The 24,672-nt window shown below is 37.4% G+C and overlaps 1 protein-coding gene across 1 annotated transcript in view; it reads left to right on the top strand.

Annotated features, from left to right (window-relative positions):
- LOC124154843 (pneumococcal serine-rich repeat protein) overlaps positions 1–24,672 on the top strand; it is a 353,437-nt gene that overhangs the window by 33,087 nt on the left and 295,678 nt on the right. The window contains exon 5 of the mRNA XM_046528677.1: positions 22,689–22,769. Coding sequence (XP_046384633.1) covers positions 22,689–22,769 — 81 coding nt within the window. The remainder of the gene's footprint in view (positions 1–22,688; positions 22,770–24,672) is intronic.

The raw sequence follows: 24,672 nt of genomic DNA, 5'->3' as shown, positions 1-24,672 counted from the left end.
TGAATGAAAAAAGTTCCTTTGAAAAATCCAGATTTTGGGCACCGAAAATTAATGTTTCTCTGCGAAAAAGGCAGTGATGTGACAGAGATATTATTATATTACGTCTCTTGTCATCTAAAGCTCCTACGCACCGTGTCGCGGTTAAGAGGCGTCCGCAGCTTCGTGTGGGCATATGATTCAGAAAATTCACGCGACTAGGTTGATATCATGGTTCTCAAGTTGATTAAAAAGAGAGTGAAATTGGGTTGAATATGCAATTCAAAAAGCTAAGGGACTTTTTAATTACTTCCTTTTAGTTTGGACCTGTATGCAAAGATGACTAAAACAAAGGTTCACCACTTCCATGAACAACATAATATTTATTTCCTTAGAGAAAGTAATCCGTAATCTCTGATAAATAATTTTTTCTGAAATCGCGATAGAAGATCCTCGCGTACTCATGCTATCCAAATTGATGTAATTGGCCGAATCAGCGTTTTTGTGTATCTCATGGCCACACGTGGTGTGCTATGCCTACTATGTTCTAGTAATTATTTCCAGCCCTCAAAATAAAAAGGCGTTCATAAAGCGAGTTCTTTGCTATAATTTAGAGTGTTAATTATTTCTTTGCATTATTACTCGTAAAAATGCTGGTATTCGCGTTTCGGAATTTGGTCCTCTGGTATAACGAGGTAAATGACTACTTCCTAAGTAGTAAGTTAATTTAGTAGTTTATAGCTATACGTTAGCTATTCAGGAGTAGTTTATTTCCAGCAGAGGTAATGTACAACATCACTAGCCGTTGTCAATCACGTAAGTAGGTTAGCAATCATGCATTCACTCTAGAAGCTAGCTAAAACGCGCACCCATTTACGCATTCCTATTTCTACTAGTTACTCTCTTCCTAACAGTTTTTAGTTCTAATCAATGGCGTTTAATGCCCATGGATAAATAAAATCCAGGGGGTTGGGTGCATATGGATGGTATGAGTTCACGTTCCCAACTCAAGCTGTGATTTCAGTGAAAGTGAGTGATTAACTGAGAATTAATTTCACTCCTGCACAGGAAGAAAGGCTTTATCGCTTATGGCTTTGGGTGTAACGCACTTTAACGTAGCGCGTAACTTGTTTTTTTTTCTATTCCATGTCCACTTTGGCCATGTTGCAGTCCCCAGTCGATTATTATTTTTTTACAATGATGAGCACGGGCGAACAATGCTGTGTAATATATCAGTTTTTCCGTTCGTGAAAATGATATTTGTCGATTTTAAATTAGAAATTAATATAAATATCCGATTTTAACTTAGTTTAGCAGTCTGAGAAAATTTTAGGTGCTCTAAAATGCTTGTACACCTTGTGAAAATATGTAAACAACGCGTTTTTTGTTCTAGATAAAATTTATGCATTCTCAGTCTTTTGTTAATTTCAATAATATAATATTCATTGGTGAAATTCTAGATTAAAATCAGGAACATTAGTCTATGAATTTAATTTCAATGGCATTACCAGTAATCCTGTTGTACACTATTATGCTGCGAGTTATATTATTACGGTAATGTATGCGTATTGAAATTTATTTTTTAGCCATTTCTTCTATGAATGAGAATTTTAGTTAATTGTCATTTAGCGAAAATGTGATTTTTTCGCATTCATGACAAATGAAGGCCTCTTTCTTTCCTCGTGTATCAAGTGAGTTAAATATCAGTTTTATCCAGGGTAAACTTCCCTTTCACTGAAATATTTTTATTCACTTTTCATCACTAATTGTCCCTACTCGTGAGCACCAGATATGACTAGATCAATGGAGATTTATGTTGGATTTTATTCTTCGTATTCTAGTACATACAGTTCCGATGCTGAAATAAAATACAAAAACCTATGGGAGATAAGGTGCTAGGGGGTAACTTGGACTATGGGGTAACTGTTCAGAAAATTAGTTTGAAATGCAAGCCAGACCAAACTTTGGCGAGGCTTCCTTCAATCAAGAGCTATTAATCAGAATATCCAACACCAAACAAGCACCTCTAGAAGAGAAAATACAGCAACATTGCTTTGTGTCTCTAATTATGGTAAGACGCTCCTATATTATGGGTTTTGAAAGGAAAATCTGCGAGGTTTCAGTAACTGTCCTAGTACAACGGCCTTAACTTGCACATTTTTTAAAAAAGTTCCGTAAACAAGTATTTTTCTGATGATTTGAAAGTACTAACATACAGTTACCCCAAATAGTTGCGGCAGTGCTCTAATGGGATTTGCTATGGTGTGATCCAGTTACCCCTAAGTCGTGGGGCAACTGGGGCTAACTGAGCCGTGGAAGTAATATTAATTTTAAAAATTGTGAACTGGTAAAAATTACATTCAAGCCACAAGATGTACAAGTCCAATTTTTGATATCACATATCGTTTTTTTTCATTGCCATCCTCTGGTGTAATCTTTCAAATAAAATATTTGAGAATGATGTTGTGCTCTCACAGTGAAAAACTATGCCTCAGTTCTCCGAGCACCTTATCTGTAAAATCGAGCGTTACGGTGAAGTAAATATCTAATGTCCTTAACCACTTCTTGTTCTACTGTTCATGTTTCGGTGCATCCACCGGTCGATTCAATTCACCAATAGTGTTGGGAAACGTAATTTCTGGCCGCTATTTCCTCATCCAAGCCGTGCGTGGTAATTTAACATTCAGGCCTTGGATGTATGTGCTTGTCTGACAAATAAAATTTAAGAGATGACTTCCCTGCCCCAATTTCGCGTGATGAATGAAGAAAACATCTAAATACAATCATTCACATGCAATTAATACATTCATCTGCGGAAATGCGAGTAAAATGTTATACTAGATACGATAACTAGCTCATAATGTAAATTATGAATGATTTTTATTTTTGAAATTTATTGCTAAAAATCGTTCAGTAGGGAAAAATTATTCACCACTCTACTCCGTGTGAAATTATTCACTACGTCATTAAAGTTCAAATAAAATTGAACTCTAACCTAACGAAATGTGATTAATATCAAACTCATGGAGGTAAACTTACCCACCTTAATGCTCGCAGCTGTGTCCTCCGTAGTCACACCGAGAGCTTTTATGTACCTATGTTTCAACGCATCTCATCTTATCATATTCCATGCAAAAAAATTTTCGAAAGTACAGTATAAATGATATAAGGTTAATTTGTACGGCGTCATAGGAGAGAAGAAGAAGAAGAGAGAAGTAAATAAATAGGTCATGGACTGTATCGCAATTTGGTTGGTTTTCAGAAAGTCATGTGACCTCCGTCCTCACTCCCAGAAAACTTGGGCCTGCCTCCCGGTCACAAAGATATTTAAAATGGACTTTAGTATACCTTGGATACTATGTGGGGAAACTTAAATCAGAGAAGCGTTTTGTTTTATGCGCGCTAATTTTTTTATCACAAAAATTTCCTTGTTGGTTTCAGCCATTTGTGTTCCGGACCACATGACTAATAAATTTTTTCTACATTCTCGAAAAAAATTGAGCCGTTCTTTGCATTCTGTTTTTGCGAATATTTTCCTTCCACTCTCGAGGTTTCGGATTATCCGCCCGTGAGTCGCGGTGGTCGGCTAACTCCGGGCGGCTTTCCATATCGTGTGGGGAAAGTGCACGTCATTAGGCGCGGATGGTCCGAAGTAACAAGTCGCGAAGCGGAGCATCTCGTGTTTCGGTTTCCCGCCGTGAATGGCAGCTCTGCTGGCGTGCTCTTCACTGCTCCCGAAGACGCCCGGCCGTCCAATTTGTCTCCGCTTACTTTTCCGCGTCGCAAATTGAATAATGCCGACGGGGTAATGAGGACCGGAGGAGAGGGGGAAAGCGTTCGCAAATTGGAGTGAACGTCATTTTGGCGATCATTTTACTTTCGGAAGCTTGGAAGACCTTATTAATGGGAAAGTGCTCATTCAGTAACATCCTACCAATTAAATATAACAATTGTTGCGTTGATGTTTCCCATGAATCTCAGCAATATATCGGGATCGTATATCACCTTCAGGTGAGCAAGTATTGCCAATCGGTATTTCAAAGGATTGTAGGTACCTAAGGAATATTTTTTTCATTTCGGTTACAAATAAATCGATCTTGTAATATGGTTTTTGTCTCTACATGCACCGGTAGAAAGAATCGAAAGTATGATGTAACAATGTTGTCCTAGCGAATAAAATGAATGCAGTTCCCTCGGGGTTTGCGCGCGGTTCTGAGAAATTAATGCAGCTAACGTTTCGGGTTCCATCTTTGGGGTTACGGGTGCGTCGACAGCTAAGGTCATTAGCAGGGTTCCATCTTACTACCCATTCTCAATTAGAGTTAAATTTAAAATTCGTATCCTTGGGAATGGGTAACGAGGCGGAACCCGAAACATCGGCTGCTGTAATACCTCTGAACTGCGCGCAAACCTGAGAGAAGTTCATTTATTAATCGTAAGGTTTTCAGAAGCTGAGCTGAGCTGAGAGCTGAGATGGAGATCTACGTTATCAAAATTTAATTTTGCCGTATAATTTCTCCAGTCAGATAGCTAGCAAGTCATTTGAATTAGTAGTATTGAGTAAATGATTCTTTGTTTAACACTATAGCGTCAATTGATGGAATTAGGTCCCATTTTCTTATCCTATGGTGAATTCTTCATTTTATTGTTGGCAAAATGTGAGAGTGTAACAATTGCAAAGTGGAAGATCATGGCTAATAAGTTAGGAATTGACAATTCAGAACTTTAAACACATACAAAGATGATGAAATAGAAGAAAGCGTATTTAATATGCAAGTCTCTGACAGAAAATGTTTAATACTACTTAAGGTAACTCATTTTACCTTTGAATAACTTTAATTATAAAGCTATTTGTTCAATATTGCATATTGTGAAACTTTAGGTTTTCCCCGTTTTGGTGGAAATATTGCTTTAAAAATTGTAAAATTTGTTCTAAAATGAAAGTTTTATATCCTTCATCGATATGTTCTCAATGGAATAGCTGTAAGAACTATGGTAAAACGATTGAAATAAGACGCATTATCAATGATAATGTGAATTAATTTAGTCACTTGTGCCGACCTATCGTTTCAGATCGCGGCCCAGCATGTTGTACGAGTTTGACTATGGTGAACCATGCATATTTCTGTCAACGAAATCCGTTTATCTTTTGGCAAAAGAGACGAAGTAAGCACCGATAGCGGATTCAATTCTTTGAATGTTTTTCAGTTTTTATGCTGTTCTCTCCTTCTCTTGGGGATATCCCCACTAAGATTCCCTTGCATGTCATTTCGTGATCCAACTGCTACCGCTTCTTTCTGGGGCACGTAATAAAATTGGAGCGTGATTGACAGTCGGCACAAAAAACCACTGGTAACCACTTAGTTTCCATCAATAATTCTGCTCGCTGAGATGATCTTGCGCGTTTCCCGAGGAGAGCATGGGTTTTCAACTTAGCGCGCAGTTCATAATCCTGTTCAATGGGAAGCTCCTTGATCCCTCGTCGGCACACTGAGCTCGGAGTTCCTTTGCGAGTTTTTTTTAAATCATTTTCAGCCGGTTGGAGGGAATTAAGGGTGATGGACGTGCATCCTACGTATCCCATTGCTCGTTCACTGATTAAATATAAGTAATTGAATTTCCCGCGGCATCCCATGGATTATTCAAATGCATTCCTCGACGAACTCACGTAATCCACTTCGAGATCATCGAGTTAATATGCAGAAACCACAAAAGGATGCTCTTCTTCTTGCCTTCATTTTAGAAAATTATTTGTCTTTCTGCTGGTTGATTGTCATGTCGCATCAAATTTGCTCGACGGACTCATCCTCCATAATTCTGTGTTACCTGTATCTCATTCCCTTTTTTCAGGGGAAAATAGTAAAAACGTTGTCGAAATTGTTTATGAACTCTTTTTGAGCGAAAAGCTAAAACACTTTTCGACTTGGTGTCATGAAAAAGATGAATATCTAGTTCCGATCTGTTATAGGTGGCGTAATAAAAACACACTTGTATCATGCTGTAACGTATAGACGTAACCTACTGAAAGGTGTCGCAAAACTATTTTTGGAAGTAATATTTTTTTCAATGCAATAATTTTTTAAAGATTTATTTTAGCATACTTCAGGTTTTAGCAGGTTTGCGTGTAGCATTTTAGGAATTAACCCGTCTGGTCTTTCCTCCCAAAATTGGAATTCCCTTTTGAATTACGTCCCGTGGACTACAATTCAGAGAATGGTATCATTTATTCCTATGGCAGAAATTTTAAAGGAAATTTACTTTGCGTTTTTTCTTGCAGATGGACTACTTAAGTACTGATGTTGGCTAATTATTTCTCCCATTTTAGCTGTCTCATCCGTCATATAGTATAAATACTTATCAAATTTGTTTGGCTACTAGTGCAGTTAGTGGCTTAACCAGTATTTTGTTTAGGGGGAGGCCCAAGACCAGGGGGAAAATTTTAAAAACAGGGTACTATTGTAAGTAGAGGGTTTTAAACTAATTTGAACACTTTTCATAATCGAATAACTTCATTTTTCAAAGAAATTTTTTGTAATTCATGATTTTTCAGTATTTTGTTTTCTTTTGTGATGAAAAGTAAGTATGCTTTTATATTTCGTGGGGAGGGGGTTCCATTTGTTTCATCCATTACTAGGGAGTCACAAAGGAGCATCCGCCCTATAAGAGAAACATATAATTCTAGAAAAGACCAATTTTCACATAGAATTGAAGTGGAACCAATCTTTTTCGAATAACTGTGAATTTACTGTTGTAAAAATTACCGGCGTGTTCGCATAAGACCTTCCAGTGCTACTTGATTTTAATTTAATAATATATTGAGTATTTTCTCATATTTTTTAATAGTAATTAATTTTTTTCCACAGATATTATTAAAATTTTAAATTGGAAGATTATGTTTGGTTCTGTACTCGAAAAATGAACTCACAATCATAGCAGATAAATAGTAGGAAGATATAGTAGCATCGGTAAACAAAAACCAAATCGAAATTTAACAATTTCTTATTTTTTTACTGATTAATATTTAAAAAAAGCAGCTTTCACTGATTAAAAACTTCAATTTTTTAGTAAATGTGTTTTTGGGAGGATATAGTAAAATTTCGTTGGATTGAGGGGAAAAGGAAACATATACAACCAGATAAAAAAATGGAGTCAAAACTTTAGACTTAAACTAAACTCACGAAGAAAATCTAATTAAGAAGGGCAAGCATGTGGGGTCATGAAGAATATAAAATCATATTTTTTGATGTCAACGTAACATTGACCAATACGGTTGTCTCATAATAACTTGAAGCTGCTTGTTTTTGGTTACGGATTTGAAAGAGCCATAGAGTAAATAAATTTTTGCGCTGGAATCAAGGAGCACAACTCAGGTCGGAGTTGATCTCAGATACACTTGATATTTCACCGTTTGTGTACGCGTCAAAAGATTTCAGTGGCATATTGGAGCGCAGCGCGTAAAGGGCCGTGGAAAACCCTCTGTTGCTGTGGGCTGTGGAAAACCCTGACCCAACAGAATAGGCGATGGACACGCACCAAATTTGCACTTCAAGGGGACAGATTTTATCCAGTGCAGCCAAATTCGACACCACTAAACATCACCGAAATCCTGATCGTAAAGGAATCCATAACATTAAATAATTCAGACCTCAGGACAGGGATGATGAGAGTTTATTGCTGAGGAGGTTGAAAAATGGGTCATTGGACTCAATCGGTTGGTACAGTTACTATGCGTTTGTTATCAATTTAAGTATTTTTTTTTTCTCCATCAATTTGTGGCTAGAAAATTCCTACGCGCGGTTGAGCAGTACTGGGTACTTTCATAGCCCGGACGTTTTTATTTCTTTGTTTCTTTCCACACTTCTATATCCAAAGGCTAAAGCGTAATTTATTCCTTCCAAATATCGTTATTTCAATGATACATAAGGTTAGGTTCGAAATCTGACTTTTTGCCATTCATTTCATCACATGCTTGTTGAATGTTCCGGACACTAAATCTTTCCTTTGAATAAGAGCCAGGCAATACGTAAATACGTAAATTTGAATACGTAAATGTCAGGCAATGTACACCCAGTTCAATGTCTACCATATACTCATATTTCGCAGCTTCGATATCACTTTCCCCCATTCATACTCTTCATGATCAAATAAATTGCTATATGCTTTTCTTTGGAATATTTTGTAGATTTTTCACTGCTCACATCAAAAAAGAACGTGTACTTAAGCATATAAATTGCGGAATTTCTTTCATTTTTCTGATTTTTTGGGGTTGAGCATTTGAGACGCAAAGTAAATGCGATTAAGAAAAAAATTATAACTTTCCCCTAAGCTGTAGAAATATTTTTTTGCAAAGAAATGGGCTATAGCGTTATGCACGGTGTAATTTCATATCCATACATTTTTTTTGTACATCATATTTTAAGTTTCAAATTGAATTGTTTGCATTAATATCTGGTATTGAAGCTTTTTTTGGCATGGAAATACTGATATTGTGAACGACTTCATCCCTTCTATCCTATCAAGCCATTAAAGCTCTAAGGATTAGTGGTCATGTTCATTGCATAAAAATTACATAGCAGTACTGCTAATGCAAACCTGAGTGAATTTGGAATGTGGCTCCTGAAACGTTTTTAAGCCCATATGGAATAGTGAAGTGGTTTATCATGCTAACTCATTTAAGTGTGGGATGTGTTTGTAAATTTTCCTCTGAAGTATTTTCACTCATCTACCTCAGACACAGTCGTGGTCAGGGTACAGGAATATCCCAACTGAATGAGTTGTACTAAGTAGTAATGGTTTTTTCTATTTCTATCTACATGGATTAAGGTAGTTTTGATTTATTCAGGTTCACAATTGAGTTTATTGGCGTTATATCTGTGCATGATGTATTAGTAAGGAATATGGTAACTAAGATCATTTTTCACATAAGTGCGTAGATATTACATATATTTTGTATATTATGAGAAATCTCTATCCATGGAGGAAATTATCTCTTGTGCTGAAAATCACGCAAATATGCAAGCGCATTAAGTCATAGTGCCTTTTACTTCAGGGAGGTACAACCAGACTGGCTAATGCACCGACGTCCTACTATGCTCAGAAAGCAGGTTCTTGTTTGAATTGCATTCCTCCCTCACATGCCATGCATTATGTAGCATTCGCTTGGTTGTTCTTCTGGTTATCCCCTTGTATTATCTTTGACCCTCGGCTTCCTTGGTTCTAGATTCTCTTTAATCATATTTACTCTATGACTATCTAGATCATCCCATCTCCCTTATAATAGTCTCTTTTCTATCCCAGGGCAGCTTTCGTGTGCGGTTGGTTAGCATGCTGTTACGATGGCCAAATAAATGATGGCCTAATGCCCTTTTGTTTAATACAAAAAAATATTATTCTTAAATGTGCCAAAAGTGATGAAGTATAATGATTTGATTTATTTTATCAGAGATATTGCTGAGTTGTTATTTTACTCGACGCTTTTTTCTTTGATAATCGTTGATCTCTGCTCAATGGATTTCATCTTTTGATATTCTATAGTGTGCAAAAACATATTTATCTTAAAACACATTTGGGGGTATAGAGATATTTCAGAACCGTTGTTACAAAGTTCTGGATACTTTACGAAGCAGACTAGACCCGATCTAAGTGAAATAGCATCCGATAAGTAGAATACATTTTTTTCTCCTCTTCAAAGAGGCACTTTTTAGTATTCTTTTTAAGTCAGTTACATTGCAAGACATTCTAACATCCTCCTCGTTATTTTAAAGAAAATTCCTGGCTAGTTTAGCTGATTCCTTAAGTGAAGAGAAAGTAACATTTTGTTTTACTCAAAGAACTATGTTCTTGGGAATTAAATCAGTGCGAATTTTTAATTAGACTGCTCAATACAAATATCGGATGAAAGACATTTCATGCAACAGCGGGAATAGGAACTCAGTTTTGCTAATCATCGCGGAAAACATTGAACTTGTGATTTGAATAACAGTTTACTAGTTCATTCAGATGACGTCGTTCAGGTTTTTATCTCAGTTTATTTCAGGTTTTTATCTCCTCATATCGCCGTTCATTAATTCATATGTCCTAATTCTAATCAATTCAGCTTTTCTATTGCACAAAATGCCCGCGTGTTTCTTTGGAATGGAAAATCATCCGATGAATTATCCTCCAGATTGTGAAATTGAGGAAATAATCAGGGAATTTGAAAAATAATAATAAGGAAATGATGACTCGAATTTTCTGGAAATTTAAATGGTCAAAATCTATGTTTACAGTCAACTGCAATATAAAGAAACCTTCAATGGGTGCACCAAGTCACGCAAAGTTTAGACTTGTAAAGTTTGTATTTCGCAAAGGAAAAACAGGGAATTTAAAATAAACTACACTTTACCTTGGCCTTCCTTTCCCTAACACATTTTTAAGACCTTCTTATTATAAAATAGATAAATGCTTGTCAATCAAGCCTCTATTAAGTGCAGCGATTCATGGTCTTCACAGTTTTAATTACTAATGGTCCGAAGAAAGAATGACATGTTCAATGTATCTCTCAACAATGTATATATTTTTAGGTTATAAGTCTTGTCTGTCCTGTTTAAAAACACACATTATTTCACGTAACGGGAAAGGATGGTGAAAGAGTAGCATAATTTTTCTACAAATTACGCAATCATTCGCTTTGAACACAATTCAGCGTGCAATTAAACTTAGCTGCCTGTGAGTTAAATGCGAGATAGAAAGAAAATACGCCGAGAAAAATCAAGCTTCTTTGCCGCAAGCTCTACCATTTCACGGCATCTATGCTCCATTTCCCTAATTGTGCCCCCGCCCATTTTCGCTGGAGGACTGCTTCGTCGTTGTTTAAAGGATCATTCTTGACGGTCGCGCTCCTCTAAACGGTCAATATTTATCTCGTTCGTGAGTTGTAAACCTTGGCGGAAAGGAAAACCGAACCGTAGGAATTTCCGTGGGATTCCTTCGAGTCCCTACGAAGGAGAGAATGTGTGTCGAGCTGGAATCGATAATCGACCTACGCCGGTCAATCAGAGCCTCCACATTGCCGGATGAAAGAGTTTTTCGAATTATACGTGCCGCCTTCAAAGTGAAGCATATTCGTCATTTTTTCTGATCGATCTGCTCATCCTTCTTGAATTTTTCTTCTATTTATGATGCCATGTTACTTTTGTGTTCCTAATTTTCGTGGTATTCTCAGATTTCATAATGTTTCCATTTTCTTTCATAATTTGTTTAGCATAATTTCCAGTAGAGTGATAATCTGTGATGGTAACGAATAAAAATATATGGGTATTTTTTTAATGTTTACACTTAATTAATTTCCATATGACCCTTTGTTCCTACTCTTCTCAAGGGACCCTTTGCATAATGAAATTTATAGGGTGGTATTTTAAATTAATAGATTTGCTTTCCCGTAACACAAATAATAAATTAACTTTTCTCATGCTTTAGCTATAACAACTTGTGGTGATGAGGAGATAAATGTCCAAGAATAGTATAGATAGCGTCCACACCCCGACATAATTCAATGATCAATAAATCGATGAAAATATTTTTTTTGGCTCTTACATAGAGGCACCAACTCCTTGAGTGGTAAATTCAACCGCGTCCCGAACAGCGGCATATGAATTGGTTTTTCCCTGGAAATTTCCCTGTACCGGGAATCGAACGTTACACCTTCACGCGGCAGGGTTGAAATAGTGCATACAAAAAAGTGATATGTGAAAGCTTCGAATGTACAAATTTACATACCGCATAACATATCCATTGATATGATCGATGCTGGGGTCAGCCCATCTGCGACGTTGCCCCAAGCCCAGCAGGAAACGCATTCATAATTCAATGATCACCAACGTCCTCTCTCTATTTCGTGAGCAGGATTCCCCGGTTGAAATATTGAATATCTGTACGCAATGAAAATATGCATTTCTGGGATAGCCGACAATCAATTTACGACTCCGAAAGGTGAATTAGAAAAATTTTGAACGCATTAAAGAGATTTGGAATACTAATAAAGAGCGCATATACCATATTTTCACGCGCAGAACGTTTGTTTATTGCCTTGCGTCTGCTCAGTTCATAAAGATTCCCTCATATCTACTCATAACCCATCTGAAGATAATCCCGGCCCAACCCATTTGTTTATTTTACCTCGCTGCCGGGCGGAATGGGTATCCCTGCACGGATTGATAGATCCCTTTCATTGGCCAGCCATAAACACAGTCCCTGGTTCTGACCCCACATGGCCCCCGAGGAAACCCTCGCAGCGCACACCTCCAGTCCCTTCCTGCATATTTTATCCCAGCTCATAGACGCCGTTTCCACGTTGTGCAGGCAACGAGGAAGGTAAGTGGGGCCTTAGGGGAGCGATATCGCTGGATGCAATTGCTGCGGGTTATTTGATCTGCCTACCACTCCTCTCGATTGCCCGTTCTACTGTCAAACTGTCAAGGTCAAAGCGCATTCTCTAACGTTCGCTATCTCTATCTCTCTCCTATTCTCTTTCTGTCTCCTTTGCCATGTACCATCCGTCGTGGAGGCAAAGAGAATGAATCTTCGAAACATCTGTGCGGTCGGAAGGGACTTATTTGGGTGTCTGATTACTTTGGGCTTGATAGTACATATTTTTTCTAAGTCCTTCAATTTCTGTTATTTCTTTGAATTGAAGTTGTTATAAAGTGTTAACAATAAAAGTGGTCCTAAACTTATCAAATTGTAATAAAATATCTTTGACCATAGAAGGCTATTGTTGGCAATGACTGATATAACTCAATAATTAAAATCATCGAAAATCGGTGATCATCTACTAATAAATACAGTTTTCTCCTTCGAAATTTTGTAGGAAATTTCTTATTTATAATTGTTGCCGTAATATCAATTTAGGGAAAGATGATGTAACACTGTTTCTTACATTTATTGACTAGTAAAAAAGCAGTAATGGTGTACTGCTGTTTAAATCCGTTTTATTGTTTACTTGAATTATTTATATATTTTCCTATTTCCTGCATCGATAATAGTTTTGCGCGGCGTCGCTACGAAAAATAAATTTGATGAAGAAACTTTTTTCAATCGACTTTATGAGTCATTCATTAGGTATATTTTGGTGCAATAAGTAGATGATGACTTTCCCTAACATTTATTCATCCCGCTTTCGATTGAGATTCAGTATGAAATGCGGAAATTTTTTAGAATAAGAAAAATTTTCCAGGAGTTTAAATTGTTTCCTTGACTTAATACAAATTATAACACCTGTAACATATAAGAAAAATACAAACAGTTTGAAATTATGTGAACTTATTAAATGTTTTTTCAAGAGCGAAAGAAATATTATTGCTTATTTCGAAACGGAGTCATTGGGTAATAATTTTTGGAAAGAACTGACGACGCGCCACGGCGCGACGGTCTACGTGGAGTTATTATAACTTCATTCAAAGGAAAAAGTAATACTTTTAGTCGGAGCCACACATTTTCTATTACCCGACCTTGATAGATCCATACGAACATCTAAATTTCGGAAACCTATGCCGGAAAATAAACAAGTTTGGAATTGTCTATGAGTATACCCTTTTTCGGGATAATCTTTGTTGGATTTCCATCAGTGTAATCTTAAAACTTAACTTTTCTGAATCCTCTGTATTCTTTGACTTAATTCGCCGATCGCCAATCCATCCAATCGGTCCGTCTGGGTGAAGCGGAGAGACGAGGGAGTTGGGGTTGATCTCTCTCTTCGGTTTGAGTGTGTTAAAAGCGAGCGAGTGACCTATCGGTGGGCAGATCGCGGTCCAGAATCCGCACCGCTGCCTCGGCTAACCTCATTCATTCGGAAGAGTTAATTTTCCAATGCAAGGGAGGGAGTGAGGAGGGCTTCACGCACGTAGTCTCGCCATGCCTTTCAAACGAGCTGACAAAACCTGAATTGGCGTTCTGAATTATTCTCTGTTTTGATCCAGTAGCGGGTATTGTTCCCTCGTAGCGAACGCTATGGACACAAAGGTTTATTTTCCCTTCAGCGTCCCCATTAAGCCATGAAGTCCCGCGCAGTTTTGGACGATATCGCAACTCGCTTGGAATCAAGTTGAAGCTGCGCTCTCTATTTTAATCTCTTTTGACTGTTAACTTTATGATGAACCTGTGTGGTGAAAATAGGTTATAGAAAGGATAGTACACATATTAATAGCTAATCAAAATTTTTTATATCTATCTCATCACATATATTACGGTGAATTAGAATTAGTGTGTGTATAAATTTTACAATAGTTACCTCATGGCTCTATAAATAGAACTACATTGACTAACCGTTATTCTGGTGGCAATATTGTGGTTCATTGCGTGATGGAAATAACGGAGCGCCCCCGAAAGACATATTTTAAATCCAGTGCTGTTTTTGTGAACAAATGAATTTAGTAAATGAAGCTAAAATTATGCATGAACATTGTAATTTTTTTCATCGCTTTTACTGTTAGGCTTATTTATATTTATATTGTCTCCTTCCATGTTATTTCTGGTGACTTATTGACTTTTGATCTATTGCTATTGTTTATACTTCGAGTTTTGTTACGCTATTAGTGTCATATCAGTTGCAATGAAAAATATAGCGCATGTTGACAATGAACTGGGTCGCCAAATTGCAGGAATATGAACTAGTAGCTATTATCAGTGGGCCATTTATGCAGCTGGACTTTATATTACGTGCTAATTTATTCCTGAAAATGTACTATATTCCCCTCTATAAGATGACATGCGTCGCGGGATTTTGTATTTAGGGTCTATCTGTGCCCTGAATACGAGATTTTTTGGTCCTAAAATTGTACGTCACTCGCTTTCATGAACCCGGTATTGACTGTGGGTAAATGACAAAAGGTGACGTTTATGCCACCGTGTCCTTTTGTTTGCAGTTGCATGCTGCCAACAGTATCAGCACCGTGAATTGATAAAAGATGACCGCGATTAAAGAATGCATGTGTATGTACTCGAACCACTTTCAATTATAACGTAGATTTTGTCAGTGATTTTTTATTACTACAAAAGACCGCCAGGAGATGGTGCAGTAGATTTTCACGTGTTTACAGAGGTGTCATTAACTTTGATGATTCCATTATTTCTAATTTTAAAATATCTGAATTACCTATGGTTAAAAAGTAGTATCGAAAATTGCCTTATTGTGGAAAGTTTGAGGCGTGGATTCGTGGTATTGCTTCATGTCGTTGCTATCATCTCTCTCATTGCATTCTTATTTATCGGGCCAATAGCTAAAATTTAGTGAATAATTTGAATGTAGTTGTAAACATATGATGGCGGGCCAATGCCAAGTGTATAAAACGTAAAATATGAAGTCAGTAAGCAGTCTGTAACTCATTAGAAAAATGGTTTTTCATACATTTTATGAGCAAATATGAAATCCAGTTGTCACTTTTCAAAGATGGTCATCGAAATATCGATAGACATCGAGCTATTTTATTTACTGATATAGTGACTGACAAGTCTTTGTTGAATTGTTATATGACAAAATATGACGCATAAACTTCCTTAAAACAATGAAATGACTCGTAGTTAGGATCAAATCGTAAACCAATGATGTTAATGTAAAAGCTGCTAATAATCCTGACTTAACGGAAATATTTAAGGCTGTTAAGTTTGCATTGAGAATTACAAAACTTGGAAGTTATTTTACATGGAATATGTGGGCTTGATATATGTATAAGTATGCTAATATGGAGTTTTAGGAGAAATGAAGAAATCTACTAGCATCCGGGCAAAAAATACTTGTACTTCAATTCCTCTTTCTTTAGTAACTTTGCTCTACCTCGGTAACTTAACTTTCGGAAACGGGTAATAAAAGTTAGGTATTCAATAACTGTTAAGGAATTCAAGAAACCTGGGGAGAAATATGACCCCTAAATAAAATCTGTTTGACACTAAATAAGAGTGGAACTATTATCATGAAGCTAAACCTCTCCTCAAGTGAATATATTATCCTTCACCAGGTCGCTTTACTCTGCCGTAAACTTTCACCGTCTCGGACGAATACATTTTCTCATTGATTTTTTTCGATTTTATCCACCAAGGAGATAAAGTATTATCGATCGCTCCAGTTCCTATCTAATGTCGAGCGTATTTGTGCTCCCTCTGACGTTAATACTGCTCTGCTCGCTAGGAAACAGCGTGGGAAGCAGAATATTAAGTAGATAGACGATGCAAATTGGCTATCATTGGAAGCTTTCTATTTTTCTTTAATGCTTTGACGGTGGACCCTATCGCTATCCGGCTTCGTTTCCTGCGACTATCTTACTCTTGTTTTGAGAACCCATCAATAACTCCTTATAAGATTAAATGGCCATTAAGTCGCTGGCGGAAAAGCGCGCGGGGGAAGTGGTGGGGAAGAATGGACCTAAAAATAAAGTGTTCGGGTGGCAAGGGACAAAGACGTAAATGCGATAGTGATTTATCGATGCTTCGCAGAAACAGCGTCTCATTAAATCTTCTGAGAAGTCTCCCCCCCCTCCCTCGGCTTCTTCGACCCCATCGCTTTTCGGCTCTTACCCTTCACTCTGTTTCCAACCAATCCATTCCAGAAGCGCACTCGATCCGATTCCTGCATTGGCCAGGATAATGACGTCCGCGAGGACGTCAGACGCAATGGAAACTGTATTATCCCATCCTTCCCCATCCTCGGCTTCCCTCTCCAGTGGGCATGGTTGGCCTTTGAGAGTAGCGCTCGCCTCAATTTGAAGCTGATAGTGGATAAATTGGCGACTGAGAACGTTTAGCGAGCGGTAAAGGAAACAGAGTATGAGGGTTCAGGGAGAGCCATTCGAGGATACAACGCACCGGGGCCGGGAACCAAGCCAGTGGCTTATACGCCCGATCACCCGGGGAGGGGGAGGACAGGAAGGGAAAAAGGAAAGAGGCGCCGCCGCGATAGGAACCCGACGACGCCTCTGGGAAAGGATAGGAGCGGAAGGAACGGGACAGGGAAAAACACCTCAACGCTATAGAAGCGAAGAGGGCCCTACTATTAGCGAAACCAGTCAAGCCTTTAATGTTCTAACGATCTTGGAGGATTATTCTATGAGAAAGAATAATCCAACGATCAGATCGTTAGATCGGCAAAGGAAACAGCAAGGGGTCGCGAGCAAGGCGTCTACATAGCCTCCGCGATCCTGGCGTATTTTATACAATGCATCGACGTTTCAAATTTTTTAGGCCTAGCTAAGCGAAATGTCGTTATTGCAAATAGTTCAGTGCTCTCTGGCAGATGACGCTTCTATAGCGTTGAGATGTGTTTCCCCGTCCCATCCCTTGCGAACCTATCCTTATCCAGAGGCGTCGACGGGCTCCTATCGCGGCGTCGCCTCTTTCCTTTTCCTTCCCCTCCAGCCCCTCCCCGGGTGATCGGGCGTATAAGCCATGGGCTTCGTTCCCGGCCCCGGTGCGTTGTATCCCTGAAGGGTTCGCCTTCAACCCTCATACTCTCTGGCAGATGACAGCATCCAATGAATTGATCGATGAATTCTTCTCGTTGTAGAATAATCTTCTAATTTAGTTGGGAAATAAGGTAATGGTTTCGCTACTAGTGGGCCCCGTTGACTCTATCCCCTACCTTCCATTCCTATTGGTTCCCTGGAGGCGTCGTCGGGCTCTCATCGCGGCGGCGTCTCCTATCCTTTTTTCCCTTCCTCTTTCCTTCCCCTCCTGAGACGTACGGGCGCATTAGTCTCAAACTTAGTCCCGACCCTCAGGTTGTAACCATCGCGGGCCCGCCCAGGGAAAAATCATTGATCCATTGGCAGATGACAGCATCATAAAGAATCACGATAAATCGTTAAAGTTATTTTTTAAGATCTAATTAAACAGAAAACATGAAATTCAAACCAAAAATAACGGTAGGTATGCCCCGGGACTGAGGTAGAGCTAAAAATATATATGAGCGAATATAATAATCATGATTTCAATTAGAGGAAGCCCAATTCCATCCCTCAAAAGGCTGATTTCTGCTGCCACATTTTTAATCAAATTTCAAAAATGTCCGCGGCGCGGTGAAGAGTTTTATGCGATCCACTTTTTTCCCCAATATTTTGATCTATGGTCTTTGCAAATGCGAGGAATAGCATTGAAAAGTTATGAATTTGATAGATCACATCGTCGTGTGTATAAATTTCGGTTGACACTCCACATTATACCTTGCTTCCACACGATACTCGGAGCAATTTGTCTGTCAGCGACACGAGTGGGGAGTTTTGTAAACCCATTTAAATGCGCGGTGGGTGACAACACATTTGGAGGCCGACTTAAGAATCCTCTACTGTAATGAAATATTCTTGGTCGTAAGTTTCGTGATTAGAGAACGCATCCCTACCATTTGATCGGCAATTTTTATTTTTTATTTCGTGACTCATTGTTTGCGTTAAGCCTGAGTCATGTGATATTTTTTTCCATCCCTCAGAATGATATCTCGAGTGGCAGGTTTTCATGGACCAAATGAGTGATCGCGCGACCCATCTTTTTTTGAATCACTTGCTCATTCCCACCGTTCCTTTTCCATCGCTTCTTCCGTCACTTTCCGTATTTGGAACAGTCATTCCATGAAAAGAGTGACGCTACAATCACTGTTAGCGGCCGTGCGTTCTGATTGGCTGTGGGATGATCCAACGATTTGATCTTTGGATTTTACTTATTTATTGTAAAATCTTCCAAAATCGTTGGCACAATCAAGTATAGTTTCGCTAGTTGTGGGCCCTGGTCGCTCTCATAGCGGCGAGGGTATTCCCTATCCTACCCTACCACTCCTATCCCCACCCTAGCGGCGGCGTCGACGGGCTCCTAATCGCGGCAGCGCCTAAATCCTTTTTCCTTCCATTCCACTATCCTCACCGGGAGCCTGGGTGTATCAGTTGTAGTACTAGGTCCCGACCACGGTGGTTGTAACCTTCCAAGAACCCCCCCTTGGGTTCTCATTCGTGGCTGAGGGATGGTGCCAGCGATGGTTTCAGCGACGAAAAATGTGACTTACGGAGTGATAAAAAAAGGGATGGTATTTCCATCCCTGGAGCCGTCGTGGAAAATGATCGCGTAAAACGGTCAGTTTTCCGCCATCATTGTAGCGAACGCTTGAGCTGTCCGTCGTAAGGGCTGGAAATAAATGATCACGTGATTCAGGCTTTAGATAGGCGTTATCAAGTATAGATTATGTTCATGTACATGCTACCCTGCAAATCACCCTTAAAAACGTCCGGCGTATTATTGTCCCTTAAAAACCTCCGGCCCTTAAAAACGTCCGGGGTATTACGGCACCATCTGTAAACAAAAAGGGAGGAGAAAGAAAAAAAGAGATGATGCGTGTATCGAGTCTCACCTAGAATTTAATAAAATTCCTTATTGTTCGGAAAATAACGAATTCGTAAACATGTGATGAGAACCTTACTGAATAGACCTTCGGGGTGTGTACAATAAAATTGTTCAGCTAGCCTATCGTTAGCCTCAATATTAGAATTGCTGAGTTTAGGCGCAATGTGTCAGACAGGCACAGATGTGAAAAAACATTATTAACTCTTAGCATGACTCAGTGGTTCACCTTTTAAGTTACTAACATTAATAGTGTAAACGAACACTAAAATAAGGTCTTACTTGCTATGTATATACCCCTTTACACACTGCCATACGGCCCCTGACCAATCCAGTAAGGTGCAATTTAATAGTGCTCTTTAGGCTATTAAGTATTTTTATATATGTAATGCATTTTAGCACGTGAAGTCTATGAGATCAGTGTTTTTATTTTGATAACTTATTTATCTAAAAATGCTTTTCTTTTACTTTATTGCGCCATTATTTTGTTTAACTTTGCTAAATAATCCGCCAATGATCTGTCGGCATGATTGCGAAAAGCAAAAGGCTGCATAGAGAATTTCGAAACAAACACCTACTTTATATTTTGAAGTCATATTTCTTGATTCAGCGAATGCCGTATTTATTAATAAAGTGACTTCCAAAAGAAAAAAATTTCAACGGCGAACTGCATTTATAAAATTGAAGTTTAAACCCTGAGTTGCCGTACAAATAAAAGAAATAATGCTATTCATTGTGAAAAATATTGAGAATCCTACAGCAACAATTGCTCTAATCCATGTAATTTATGCATGCATTTTTAATATCTTGTAATAAATATGTATGGCGATAGCTGACCTGAAACCAACTCAACATTTTGTTTATCTTACATATGGCTAGAACTTCTAGGATTCATTTATTAAGTGCTCAAAGGCTGGTAAGAAACGCGTGTCCAAGGACACGAGAGATAAAGGGACTCGTGCAATTTTTGGAAATAATAAAATAAGAGAAAATGTTTGTATTGGATGAATGAGGAAATTCTCAGGGTTTTGAATTCAAAAGAAATGCAGTAACATTTATTTTAGGAAACATAAGAAAGATTATTTTCTGCAGAATTCTATTCCATTTTTTACACATTTTGTTATATACCTCCAAGGGATGCTAAATGATTTTGTTTTGAACAAGTGCAGTTGTCAATTCCCGTAGAAATCATAGAGGACTCATGCTTTGGAAACTCTCCTGATATGTCATCCGTTGGCATCGGAAGCAAAGGCTTCGCTATCTCTCATTGTTATTTAACTGGTGTGCTTCATTTGGCCTTGTGCGACTCATCAAAAATATGAAATGCATTGAAAAAAAATGGCCGGCTTTGATTGAAATGGAATATCCAGTTGAAGGCCTACTGAGGGAGATAACTAATGGTTTTGTCAGCGCTTGCCGTTCAAAATCGTGGCTTCCTATCGTTTCCCTCATTTTTCAAAGAGTTATTAATTTAAATGAACCCAAATTTATTATTCATTACAGTTTGAATCTATTTTTCGTGCTATTAATTTCAATGGCCATTAAATTGTAATTGAGCTTGCGGTATTTCCTTTCATGAATACCTGAAATGTTTGTAAAAGGCCCACCCGAAAGTCTTGTTAATATTTTTATGAAATATTCAATTAATCATCGTCATATGAGTACATACATAGTAAATTATTGAATCAATTTCATGCACTGAGCATGGGAATTTGAACTCTTTTTTTATAGTAAATTCTGGTAAACCTTGTGTCATTAGGCTGGCAGCCAAAATAAATTGAGGTGGAGGGAGTAGCCATAAATATTTTAATAACTGAAAAACATTTCAATATTTTTATAAATATTAATGATCATTGGGTTTGATAATTAAATAAAGCTATCAGCTGATAGACTTCGATTTGAGAAACTATGTATACTGCAATATTTGTAATTGTAGATTAGTGGATTTTACCTGAGGCATCATGTTCTGAGATCCGTGTCATGTCATTATGCCATGGCCTTAATAGTGTAGAGTTTTTTTCATGAAAAGCGCCCGTTGTTTCTCCTGGCATTTTTTTCATTTAAGAATCCTCTGAGTTTGTGGATAAAATAGGGTAGCTGTAATTTTGGCTCTAATAAACTTGTTTTCATCAGCAGATTCAATTAAAAATCAAGATCGTATAGGACTCAGAAATTTTAACTATACCAATGAAAATACCGCTTGCTGGTGACTGATGTCTTGGATATTTTAAGCACTTATTATGTTTTGAAAACTTGAATGATTAAGTTATAGCTCTACTTGGAGTAGGAGAGAATAGTTAGGTTACTCTAGCCATATAATTATATTGATTGCTGATAGAAGTATGGGCAAAGCATCGCAGCAAAAATAAGGGCATTAAAAAAAGTTTTTCCTGCATTAGGTTATTAAAATGTCCACATCATTTTTATGATGCCTGCTAATTTATAAACCTATAATTATATACAGCAGAAGAACGTAATACACATTTTATTAACGTTTTTACTGTGTTTTTACTGTTGAACTGTTCTCTTAGGTGGTGTAATGTTGAACTCTAGAGGCGTGAGTGAAAAACGAAAATGGGAACGTGTTCATGATTCCTGAAGTGGAGTTCTTGTAACCTTGACGAATGTTCCTCATAAATGGAATTAGTTGCAAATGAACCATCTCTTGAGTTGTATTAAATCTATTTGTCTCTCTTAGGATTTACGTCACCCGAATATTAGTAGTAGAAGCAGGCGAGATATATTGGAATGACATCCTGTAAGTATTGAAAGAACAGAGAGATGGCACAAATTTATTATTGAAAGTACGACGCGTTTCGGCCCTTTAATAATTTCATCTTTCTGTTCCTTAAATACTCACCCGATTATTATTTACCGAGAGATAAATAGAAAACCTTGGTGAGAAAAAATAAGGTCCATGCATGTTCTTCTATGACATATTATTCATTTGAAGCATTATTCTCTTGAATTTTTAATTTATCCAGCAAAATAGTTTGCGAACTTTTTGTTGCTTTATGGATCATGGTAGCCTAGATGATCATGGTAGGCTTCCGGTCGACGCTTCAAATCCCAAGTGAAACCTTAGGAAAACCGCCAAGAAAAGTCATATGTGTAAAGTGACCTAGGCAGAGGAATTGCCAATACTCTTCCAATGATTTTCTTTCACTTGCGTGTACATATTTTACTTTGGTTTGAGCTCTACACTCTGGTATCGAGATCAATAAATAATCAGCACAGAGTATGTGAGTGATTATATTACATCTATCTCTTCCATATCTTATTTCTGATTCGTTAAATATTAATTCGATTATTTTATCTGGCATTTATTGAATGTAACTTTAATTATGTTTATCTATTCATTTCAGGAACTAGAAGAAGTTTACTCCGACCTTTGTTCAATGCTGTCAGATGCCGTGGTGCAAGGGGCGGAAATTATTGCGTCCAGGGTACGTATAACATATGCTTTCTCACTAAAGTACTCAATTTCTCATGGGAAAATTCCAGGTTGAAGTCTGCATTGGTTCCCGTTGTATTTGTAATTGAATTGCTTAATATATTGGCACCTTTAGCAAAGGAATGTTATCCAACGTCCTTTCATATTGTAAGATACATCGCTTTAACTTGCACTCACCCATTGATATCGGAGTGCAGTGCACATCGTTAACAAGCTGTCCTTTTGTTTCCTCATGTAAATTATCCTCGTCTTTTCTGACTCACATCAGTGATGTTCATGCAGGAAGAGCATATTTATGGACGTTACTTATGAAGTTCATGAAATTATCAAGCTAATAGAAGCTTATAGATTGTAACTCGAATTGCTTGTAAGGTTAATGTCCCAAGTTGATTCCAAAATATTGAATGAATAAACCTCGCAAGTTCTTTATAAAATACATGAAAGTCTAGATAAGAAGAATTTTCTCTTTTTTTCAGTCAGTTTTCTGTTTGCTAATGTCGATTATGACGGTTAAGGTTTGTCACGTACTTATCACACTAATCGAAGCTTATAGATTTTATTTATTTTATTTTATTTAGTGAATAGCATGTTAGGTTAATCTCCCAATTTAGACATTTATTCCAAAAATATAAATAAATAAACCTCGCCAGTTGTTTATAAAATACATGCAAGTCCATTTAAGAAGGTTTTTCTCTTCTATTCTATCAGTTGTCTGTTACTGTCATTTGTTACGGTTAACGGTTGTCACGTGCCCCCTATTATACTGAAGCGTTCGGGCCTTTTTATTCGGCAAAGGGTGATATTAAGTATTTTCTAAACTAATCACGTCAGCAATGGAGGGGGTTTTTAGAGTCAATAAATTCTAATGAAGTAGATCAATAATATAGTACCTATCATATCAGGCCGTCATGAATTATTCATAAAAAACATTTTACAGCTATAAGTGATATTTATCTGGTCGATTCCATGCTTATCTTCTCGACGTTTGAAGTTCAATCTTAAGTTTTTTTTATGAATTCACAATGAGGTTTTGGGAAAAATAGAATAAAAATGGTAAACCTCAGATTTTCTTGGCAAAGTTGATCTCAAAAGATACGCAGCAGAATTGTTTGGAGTGGTGACGCAAATGATTATTATCAAAGTAAGGGATGAGTCTGATTAAATGCAAAATTATCCAATTAAAACTTTATTGAAATGGGTGTTACAAGGGATAAGGAAAGGTGATCCAAGATATTTTTTCCAACAAGTATTGTTCTCGCTGGCTCGCTCTTCTTAAATACGGTATTTAACAGTATTTTATTGAAGTAGCTATCAAAGATTCATTTTAGGAGGAAGACATGATAACGTAGCATTGGGAGATGATCGAAAAAATCCTGTTTAGCGACGTTTTTTCAAATACTCATTACTGGTGCATGATGCGTTTTATTTGAGCTCTTTTATAGCTTACTAGCTAAGATTTAAGGTATTAATGCATGAAATACTTTCATAAAATGTACATTCTAATATTTGTATATTAATTTTTTATAAAATATCGAAGTTTTCATTCAAGTTCATTTAATCGAAGGAAAAAATAAAGTTACATATAGACCACGTATTATAATGCAAAAATATTAACTATTTTATTATTTGTCACGATCGTCACGTCGGGGCAATCTCCTCTAAGTCACGCGGACTGCACTAGTATGTCTCTCTATTTTAAATGATAACTATTTTGTCGAAAAGTCATGTAAACTATTTCTTAAGTTTTGGCAGTGTTTTCTGTTCAAAGAAAAAAGCTGAGAAGTACATGGCTGTGTCAAACTGGTACCAAAAGCATCTGTGATCTCCTCATAAAATGAGCATCAATAAAGAAATTGCTATTGGACTAATATCGCAATTGATATTAATAGTATGAT

The sequence above is a fragment of the Ischnura elegans genome, chromosome 1 (genome assembly GCF_921293095.1).
Source record: "Ischnura elegans chromosome 1, ioIscEleg1.1, whole genome shotgun sequence".
NCBI lineage: Eukaryota > Metazoa > Arthropoda > Insecta > Odonata > Coenagrionidae > Ischnura > Ischnura elegans.
Note: the sequence above shows the minus strand (reverse complement) of the source record. Positions and strands in the feature narration are given on the sequence as shown.